This window comes from Tachysurus fulvidraco, chromosome 14 (assembly GCF_022655615.1).
Source record: "Tachysurus fulvidraco isolate hzauxx_2018 chromosome 14, HZAU_PFXX_2.0, whole genome shotgun sequence".
Classification (NCBI taxonomy): domain Eukaryota; kingdom Metazoa; phylum Chordata; class Actinopteri; order Siluriformes; family Bagridae; genus Tachysurus; species Tachysurus fulvidraco.
In genome coordinates, this window is record NC_062531.1 from 24,651,034 (window position 1) to 24,661,184 (window position 10,151).

At 47.7% G+C, this 10,151-nt stretch overlaps 2 protein-coding genes across 4 annotated transcripts in view; both read right to left on the reverse strand.

The window, feature by feature from the left end:
* Positions 1-223: 223 nt before the first annotated feature.
* LOC125138411 (glycine-rich protein DOT1-like) lies at positions 224-1,472 on the reverse strand. The gene is made up of 2 exons (XM_027174529.2): positions 1,318-1,472; positions 224-1,195 (listed from the first exon to the last, which is right to left on the reverse strand). Exon 2 carries the CDS (start codon positions 1,177-1,179, stop codon positions 622-624), a length of 558 nt encoding a protein of 185 aa, XP_027030330.2. The 5' UTR covers positions 1,180-1,195; positions 1,318-1,472; the 3' UTR covers positions 224-621.
* Positions 1,473-5,712: 4,240 nt separating this feature from the next.
* The window catches only part of rassf2a (Ras association domain family member 2a), a 24,354-nt gene continuing 19,915 nt past the window's right edge, over positions 5,713-10,151 (reverse strand). For all 3 annotated transcript variants that reach the window (XM_047800087.1, XM_027176446.2, XM_027177170.2), the window contains 3 exons: positions 9,979-10,100; positions 9,714-9,811; positions 5,713-7,350 (listed from right to left, as the gene is read on the reverse strand). In XM_047800087.1, coding sequence (XP_047656043.1) covers positions 7,281-7,350; positions 9,714-9,811; positions 9,979-10,100 — 290 coding nt within the window. In that variant the 3' untranslated portion in view covers positions 5,713-7,280. The remainder of the gene's footprint in view (positions 7,351-9,713; positions 9,812-9,978; positions 10,101-10,151) is intronic.

A 10,151-nucleotide genomic window follows, 5' to 3' on the forward strand; every position in this document is an offset into this window, starting at 1 on the left:
AAAGATGACAGATGACAGAAGTAGAACTTGACACCACAGTGTTAATGGGGTCAACAAGTTTAACCCTTCTTCTCCTTCTGACACGTGTGTGTACCTGAGCTGCCCCCGAATGGAGCGAAAACCCAGACATAACAAAACATAACGTCCACCGGTAGAACCGGAACGGATTTATGAGACGTAAACAGCTTTATATCTTTTCACCATGTCAGGAAAGTGAACAGTCTCCAGTTTAGCAGTTTAATCATCATATATGACATTAGTAGGTCATTAATATAATTACATTATAGGATGAAACTTACTAGGATAAAAGTTACCGTTTGTTAACGTTTTTAGGTAAAAGATACGACTTAACGATTAGAAAAAAACCTAAAGGTTTGTAATTACATATTAATAAGTACATTGTGACCGTTATTTGTTTGAGTCGTTTTCCGACTGATCCTGTTTTTACCTCTGCAATGTCCTTTTGTCTGTTTTTATACATAACAGTGTGAAATATGGTGACATAAGCACTAAACTCTCAGTGTTTCTGACTAGCAAACTTTTAAAAACCAAAGTCAACGTGTCTTGGGAAACCGAGTCAGTTTTTACGTTTCAGGGTGCGAGTCATCGACTCTATGAGCTTCAGAATCCAATTAACAAGGACACTGTGGCTCCAAACAGCAGCACGCAACTGTAAGTATGCCCCCTGCTGGCTGCTCCGGTGTAGTACTCCATATCGGTCTCGTTCCTGAACCCTGCACCATTATCATATCGGACGTGTCCGTTCTCGTGTCCTCCGGCGTACCTCGGGTATCCGTGACCTCCTCCATACCCATAACCACCGTACCCACCATACCCCCCATGACCGTATCCGTATCCGGGTCGGGACATGGAGCCGAGCCCGTGTCCGATCATCATGCCTCCAACCGCGCCGGCTGCCGCCGCTCCTGCCATTTTTCCTGCGCTCGATCCCGATGAGGAGCTTCCTCCGTTGGCATGTGGCACTTTGTAGTGGTGTCCTCCGCCAATGCCGCCTACTCTGTGAGCTCCGCCACCTCCCCAGGATCCTCCTCCTCCGGCCTTTCCAACGCCACCCCAACGGCCACCTATGCCTCCGAAACCCCGGCGAGACAGAACGTCAGGGCACAGCGTCAAAAGGAGCAGCACGCAGGACAAGACCAGAACATTCTGCGAGAGCATGATGGAAAAAAAACTTCTGTGGAGAGACAGAAGGTCAAAGATGAAATAGCAGCAAAACATCTAATGCATATTTTATATTTCACAACTGATCACCATGACCTCATCAATCATTCAGGGTAGGTGTAGAGACACACCTACCTCCCTACAGGGCGAACGACAAGAGGACTCTGTGAGAAGGTGACGGCTGAGACGTTGATATTTCTCACTTCTCACTAAGTGGTATTAAAGCTTATGGACTTATTGCTATTTTAGCTTAAGCGAATCAAGACGAGCCAAAGGCTAATCTATAAGTCCGACATACGTCGAGGTCACACGCGTTTCGGACGCTTTAAAACTCAGCTCTATATCACCATAGCAACCAAATACCACAGAAATCTTGCTGCACTTTTGCAGGAAGTCTCAAGCGGGTCAGGCTTTTAAGGTCCAAAACAGGTTCTCTGATCAGCACATGGTTTTAAATCACGTCCCGCTTTCGTAACAGTCCGATTAGCCATAATCGCATTCGCATCACGGACTTCTTCACACCTTCACGGCACGATCAAACACCTGAACCATAAAAAAACCCTGACGTGTTTGTGAGCCGGTGGCGAGCGTCTGCTCAACAGACCGACGGCACGCCGATGTCATTCTAAAGTTACAAAAAAGTAAACGACACACTGATTTCATGTAAAATAAACACCGCATTTGGTCAGAAAACAAAACACAGACAGAATCTTGATGAGAGAAGGAAAGTAAGGAGTAGTTTATACCGTAGTAGTTTATATATACAGATTATAAATGAGGTCATATATTTTACCTGCAGAATTAAACCCTGAAGTGAGAAGTCCTTCGAATGTTCAGGTCTGCTGTCTGGATGGAGTGGGACACTCGCACAGCAGCAGAGCGATTTAAACACACACACACACGTGCGCACACACACACACACACACACACACACACACACACACACACACACACACACACACACACACACACACACTCACATTAATCTCTCCTCCCTGATTGGTTGTCTGCCTCAGGTCTGCACCTTATCCTGGATCTTCTCTGTTATCAGTCAGAGTACTATACCACCCCCACCCCCCACCCCACCCCCACACACAGACGTGTTAATACAACTCGGCCTTTATAAAGATGACAGATGACAGAAGTAGAACTTGACACCACAGTGTTAATGGGGTCAACAAGTTTAACCCTTCTTCTCCTTCTGACACGTGTGTGTACCTGAGCTGCCCCCGAATGGAGCGAAAACCCAGACATAACAAAACATAACGTCCACCGGTAGAACGGGAACGGATTTATGAGACGTAAACAGCTTTATATCTTTTCACCATGTCAGGAAAGTGAACAGTCTCCAGTTTAGCAGTTTAATCATCATATATGACATTAGTAGGTCATTAATATAATTACATTATAGGATGAAACTTACTAGGATAAAAGTTACCGTTTGTTAACGTTTTTAGGTGAAAGATACGACTTAACGATTAGAAAAAAGTACATATTACATATAACGTCCACCGGTAGAACGGGAACGGATTTATGAATGATGTCGTGTCTGTGAGTCTGATCTTAAACGAGTCAGGATTCTGTTGTCATTAAAGGCAGGTTCTCAGATTTTTGAAAATGCTTCAGAAAACTGAGTCGGGCCGAATAATAAAAAAATCTAAAACAAAATTCAAAACAAACGTGTAGCCAATGAGCAGAAAGGGGTGTGTCTTGTCTATGTGGGTGGAGAGAGTGTTCAGTCCGCATGTGTGACATTAGTCGAAAGCGGTTTTAACATCAACATGGAGGATAAAAACAATTTCAATTCAATTCAATTCAATTCAAGTTTATTTGTATAGCGCTTTTTACAATAGACATTGTCTCAAAGCAGCTTTACAGAACATAAACATAGAGCAGAAGGTAAACATAATTAATGATAAAGGAAATAACGAATAATAAAAGAAATAAGAATTAACAGAATAAAAATTTTAGATTATTATTAGATGTATATAGTTCACAGTGTGTATGTATTCATTCCCCTATGAGCAAGTCTGAGATGACTCAGGCAGCAGTGGCAAGGAAAAACTCCCTTGAATTACACAGGTGAAATGTGATGGAATAGTGTGTTCAGATTTCTGATTTTTTGTTAAACTAGCCACTGTGCTAAATAAAAACCTGGGATTGTTCTGGTTATTTTCTATGAGTTTGCTCAGGTGCTCAGCCCTAGCAGCTTTTAGAGCCTGTCTGTAGCTGGACATACTGTCCTTATACGCAATTCTAAACACCTCTAATTTAGTTTTTCTCCATTTCCGTTCGAGGTTACGGGTCTCCCTCTTGAGGGTGTGAGTGTGACTATTATACCATGGTGCAAGTGTTTTATCTCTAACCTTCTGTAATCTGACTGGGGCAACAGTGTCTAATGTGCTAGTGAATATAGCGTCTATGCTGTTAGTCATTGCATCTACGTCGTTTGAGTTTGAGGGTACAGTAAGAAGTCCAGACAGATCAGGCAGGTTATTTGTGAATCTGTCTTTGGTGGTCGGAATAATGGTTCTACCGAGTCGATAACGTGGTGAGACACAGTTAGTCTGTTCTATAGGTAGTGTGTACATTATGAGGTAATGGACTGTGATGTCATCACTTTGAGGTATGATATCTATATCAGTGACTTCTATTCTGTGTGATATTATTAAATCTAGTGTGTGGTTACGTCGATGAGTTGCACTAGTGATGTTTTTATTGAGCCCAAGTGATTTTAGTAAGTCCACAAATGTGAGTCCTAAAGCGTCGTTTGTGTCGTCAACATGAATGTTAAAGTCTCCTACAATTAATGCTTTGTCAAAGTTAACTAATAGGTCTGAGAGAAAATGTGTGAATTCTCTAAGAAAAACAAAGAAAGAAAGAGAAGAAAGACTTACGATAAGGACAAGAAGTATTACGTGTTAATATAGGATCAGCTTTCCAGCGCTGGAGAGAACTGAAGGAGCAGGAAGTCGGCCACATATTCACAGGTTGGAGTTTCCCGAGTCAATAACTCCTGAGCTAAACGCTGTTACTACACAAATAACACCTCTTTTCTATCGTAGTAATGTAGAGAGGCAGCTACAACCGCGTTTTGTGTAGTAACAGCGTTTAGCTCAGGAGTTATCGACTCGGGAAACTCCGACCTGTGAATATGTGGCCGACTTTACTTAAGACGCCGAGGCGCTTTTTTCCTTCTCGATAGGTGAGTAACGTTGGTTTTGCTTTGTTACACAGAACTAATATATGCCTTTGTCCTTTACATCATTATGCTTGTGTGGCATTTTTGCTTGTTTGTTTATCTACAATCGTATTGTTCTTCCCTTCAGCTATGATAAAGACACGTTTCTTTTCGTTAGTCGCCTGGGTTACGTACGTATGTATGTGTGGGCGGAGCTATCGATACAGGGGTGGGACCCATTTGGGTTAGGGGCGTGTTTGTTTTGGTGATTTTAAATGTCAACGTTGGCTTTCAAACATCGGAGACCCCACCTTTATGTGTGAGACGAGCGTTCGTCCCTCTGTTGATAATTTCACTCAGACTTTTGGTGTTTGAAAATAAACGCCTTCACATCATGTAAAGCTTTTTAGATGAACAAACACATGGAGCATCTCAGAGAGCAGAAATGGGTTTAATATCAACATTTACTCTGAAGATAAAAACATTTGTGTGGAAAAAAATAACTTTTGTTTCTTTTGGAACTTTTCTATAAAGATATCACCCCTAGTATTGTAGATAAAAAACAGAATACTGATGAAACTCTACAAATTCTTAAACTCCTGAGTGTTTACTTATATACAAGCTTCATATAACACCATTGTGGAGTGAGACGTGAGATGTTCAGTCGTCAACACGGACACGACAGAAACAGGAGAAAATTCTATTTTATGGCATCTTAGAGACAGTGTGTTCTGTCTTGGCACTAAATTGGAATAAACTTGACTTTTTTCTCGTCCGGGGAACCGGCGGTGTGGAAGGAGGTGAGCAGGTGGGTGAGAAAAACATTCATTCATTCATTTACTACCGCTTATCCGAACTACCTCAGGTCACGGGGAGCCTGTGCCTATCTCAGGCGTCATCGGGCATCGAGGCAGGATACACCCTGGACGGAGTGCCAACCCATCGCACACACACACTCTCATTCACTCACACACTACGGACAATTTTCCAGAGATGCCAATCAACCTACCATGCATGTCTTTGGACCGGGAGAGGAAACCGGAGTACCCGGAGGAAACCCCTGAGGCACGGGGAGAACATGCAAACTCCACACACATGAGGAGGAGGTGGGAATCGAACCCCCAACCCTGGAGGTGTGAGGCAAACGTGCTAACCACTAAGACACCGTGCCCCCCCCCCGAGAAAAACATATTTATAAATAAATGTAAACCATCTATATGAAGGTTGCCAATACCTTTGGAGCTAGTTGGAACTAGACGCCAGTTAAATGTTTACTGAACTACGAACGCTGCACTCAGCACTTATGATCAGAACAGAAAACCAAACAGAAGGAAGACGACGCCACTGGGTTTGTTTTACAGTTCTGTTTAATTTCGTCAGCATTCAGTCAGAACAGCTGGAGTGAAGACGGAAATCATCCACGACACAGGACGGGGAGTTAGAGTTAAAATAAAACAAATTCAAATAAGAATAAAAATATTACAATGTCAGTCTCACAAAAAGCGCGCACACACACACACACACACACACACCACAACCAGAGTCTTCACACTGTGCACCCCAAGCGCACGCGCACACACACACACACACATCCAGTCTGTATACACACACACACACACACACACCACATGCAGTCTTTATACAGTACACACACACACACACTCTTCACACACCCACAGATCCCCACACACACTCTTCACACCCATCCTAACCACATTTTTTACACAGACACACACACATTTATCTTGTGCTTTAAATATCGGCGTGTAAGACGTTCAGCTTCCCAACAACAGCTACATCCTAAACATTAACACAGATTGAGATTGTTTAGCTAAACATGACTATTTCATAAAAGTGTGTGTGTGTGTGTGTGTGTGTTCTATTAATATTGTGCTTCTTTTTTTATTATTATTATTATTATGGAGTTCTTACATGAAACAAACTGACTTCAGTTTATTGAATGTGCTTTTCTACATAGTGCCTTTAGGGGTCAGCAACGTGCTCGGGGTCTCGATACCGTTTTCCCCACACGCCCTTGTCCACTTCCTCCCAGAGGAACCCAGAGACACGGGACGTCGTTTCGACCCTCATGTTTATTACATGGCGTCAGCTACTGAAAATTCAGAACATTTAAACGAACCCCCCCCTCCCCCAAAAAAAAACAACAAACTATTTAATTATTGATTATGGGATATTTAGAAAATATAACTATATGACAGATGACTTTATTACTTTGCTAGCTTGCTAATTCACACACCCTTTTCCACTGATTTAGCTAATCAGCTAACATTACCTGCGTAATTTTCTGGCCGTATTTTTGTCTTTAAAAATCAAACTAAATCAAAGCGTTTGCTTTTGTTCACACATCTTTATGTTCGTGTGTTTGACTCTGCTTTATTTTTCGGCTATCGGGCAAATTTTACTCAGCTAGCTGCTTAGCGTTGTGCTTTAACAAGGCAGGAACACAACTAATCATTTTCTATACTGTAGTTAGCATAGATTTCTTAGCTAGTCAGCAAGCTAGTTAACGTGAAACGTTCTGAGTTGTGAGCAGGTTGACGAGGGCGTGTTTTGAAAACTCTTATGAAATGTAGATAGAGATTTGACGAACATCTTCTCAGTCTTAAAACCCTGAATCTTCTAAAGCCCTGAACACATCGCGGTCGGTCATGTTAAAGAACATCGGGATCGTCCTGTGTGACGAACAGGTTTACGTTTCACACAGTCGTCAGGTAACAAGTACAGTCGCTCCATATAACTGAAAATACGGGCTTTAGGGTTTAGGTGAGTCATGTGAGGACGGACTACACGTGTGGAGAAGGCGGGCCGATCTCAGGCTCTTCTGCAGGGACACGACAAGCACATCAGGGACGTGAGGACTGACGGAGGGACGAGAGTCAGAGACGTGCGAGCTCCTTCACATGGAGGTGGAACCATCCGGTAAACACTGCAACTGCTTTTCCATTATGACGCGCAGGTACTTATATCTACAGAGAGAGAGGGTGGGGAGAGAAAGAAAGAGAGAGAGAGAGAGAGAATGACAGAGAGAGAGTGAGTGAGAGAGAAAGAGAGAGGGAAACAGAGAGAGAGTGAGTAAGAGAGAGAGAGAGAGAGAGTGAGTGAGAGAATGACAGAGAGAGGGAGAGAGAGAGGTGATCTTTATTTTTCCATTGTCCAATTCCAATAACATATTAAGATTCAGATTAAATATTAAACAAACCAATGTAGTGTGGTGTTTATTTCCGGAAGCTCATTTTAGTCAGTACACACACGCACACTCACATACGCTCTCGCACCCAAGCTCGCACCCTCTTGCACGCACGCACGCACCCTCTCGCACGCACCCTCGTACACGCCCTCTCGCACGCACGCACCCTCTCGCACGCACCCTCGTACGCGCCCTCTCGCACACACGCATGCACGCACCCTCTCGCACGCACCCTCGTACGCGCCCTCTCGCACGCACCCATGCACGCACCCTCTCGCACGCACCCTCTCACACCCACCCTCTCGCACGCACGCACGCACGCACGCACGCACCCTCTCGCACGCACGCATGCACGCATCCTCTCACACCCACCCTCTCGCACGCACGCACCCTCTCGCACGCACGCACGCACCCTCTCGCACGCACGCACCCTCTCGCACCCTTGTACGCATCCTCTCGCACGCACGCACCCTCTCGCACCCTCGTACGCACCCTCTCGCACGCACGCACCCTCTCGCACGCACGCACCCTCTCGCACGCACGCACGCACCCTCTCGCTCGCACGCACGCACCCTCTCGCTCGCACGCACGCACCCTCTCGCACGCACGCACCCTCTCGCACGCACGCACCCTCTCGCACGCACCCTCTCGCTCGCACGCACGCACCCTCTCGCTCGCATGCACCCTCTCGCACGCACGCACCCTCTCGCACGCACGCACCCTCTCGCACCCTCGTACGCATCCTCTCGCACGTACCCTCTCGCACCCTCGTACACACCCTCTCGCACGCACCCTCTCGCTCGCATGCACCCTCTCGCACGCACGCACCCTCTCGCACCCACGCACCCTCTCGCACCCTCGTACGCATCCTCTCGCACGTACCCTCTCGCACCCTCGTACACACCCTCTCGCACGCACCCTCGTACGCATCCTCTCGCACGCATGCACGCACCCTCTCGCACGCACGCACGCACGCACGCACGCACCCTCTCGCACGCACGCATGCACGCATCCTCTCACACCCACCCTCTCGCACGCACGCACCCTCTCGCACGCACGCACGCACCCTCTCGCACGCACGCACCCTCTCGCACCCTTGTACGCATCCTCTCGCACGCACGCACCCTCTCGCACCCTCGTACGCACCCTCTCGCACGCACGCACCCTCTCGCACGCACGCACCCACTCTCACGCACGCACGCACCCTCTCGCACGCACGCACGCACCCTCTCGCTCGCACGCACGCACCCTCTCGCACGCACGCACCCTCTCGCACGCACGCACCCTCTCGCACGCACCCTCTCGCTCGCACGCACGCACCCTCTCGCTCGCATGCACCCTCTCGCACGCACGCACCCTCTCGCACCCACGCACCCTCTCGCACCCTCGTACGCATCCTCTCGCACGTACCCTCTCGCACCCTCGTACACACCCTCTCGCACGCACCCTCGTACGCATCCTCTCGCACGCATGCACGCACCCTCTCGCACCCTCGTACGCACCCTCTCGCACGCACGCACGCACCCTCACGCACGCACCCTCTCGCACGCACGCATGCACGCACCCTCTCACACCCACCCTCTCGCAGGCACGCACGCACACACCCTCTCACATGCACGCATGCACCCTCTCGCACGCACCCTCTCACATGCACACACCCTCTCGCACGCACCCTCTCGCATGCACGCACCCTCTCGCACCCTCGTACGCATCCTCTCGCACGCACGCACACACCCTCTCGCACGCACCCTCTTGCACCCTCGTACGCACCCTCTCGCACGCATGCACGCACCCTCTCGCACCCTCGTACGCACCCTCTCGCACGCACTCACGCACGCACCCTCTCGCACCCTCGTACGCACCCTCTCGCACGCACTCACGCACGCACCCTCTCGCACGCACGCTTCACACGCTATAACACGCAGGCACGCTCTCGCACGCACGCACCCTCTCACTCACACGCTATAACACGCAGGCACGCTCTCGCACGCACACACGCACTTTCAGACTCACACAGACACACACAGACACCCTATGAGATAAACAGAAGCTGCTCTGAATAAGGGCATCTCAAAAGCCAAAAAAAAAACGTTTCCGTGTGTAAACAAATGAAAGCTACAGTATTTTAGGTGTGAAAGTTACCTGTGTTTGAGCTTCTGCACCTCTCGATCTTCCTCCTCTTTCAGTTTGGTGATGAAACTCTGAAGCACAGGCATCTCAAACTTGATGTACTGCGCCACCTATCGAACAGAAAAGCATGTCTCAGTACAGCAGAGCGCTACATCCACCACACGGAGGAAATAAATGGCAATCTGCATTGTTTCGATTTTTCCCAGCGTATCAGGAAGTGTTTTATTCTTCTATAAAGCACACAATATTAAAAAGACACGCAGAGCAAAGAACTTACATCATACGTGACCTCCTCACCGAGGTCCTGCTCCATCAGGAAGATTCTGCAGACCTGCTCACATGGACCCTGAAGGATCCTCAGCACCAGGGGATGATCCGTGGGCTTGAGTTTAACTCGCTCTGAAACACACACCACGAGATGACGGACAATCTCCAGGTGTGTTTGTGTGT

Excerpts from the sequence above, each read along its gene's own strand:
- LOC125138411 (XM_027174529.2), bottom strand. The coding sequence starts at position 1,179 with ATGCTCTCGCAGAATGTTCTGGTCTTGTCCTGCGTGCTGCTCCTTTTG.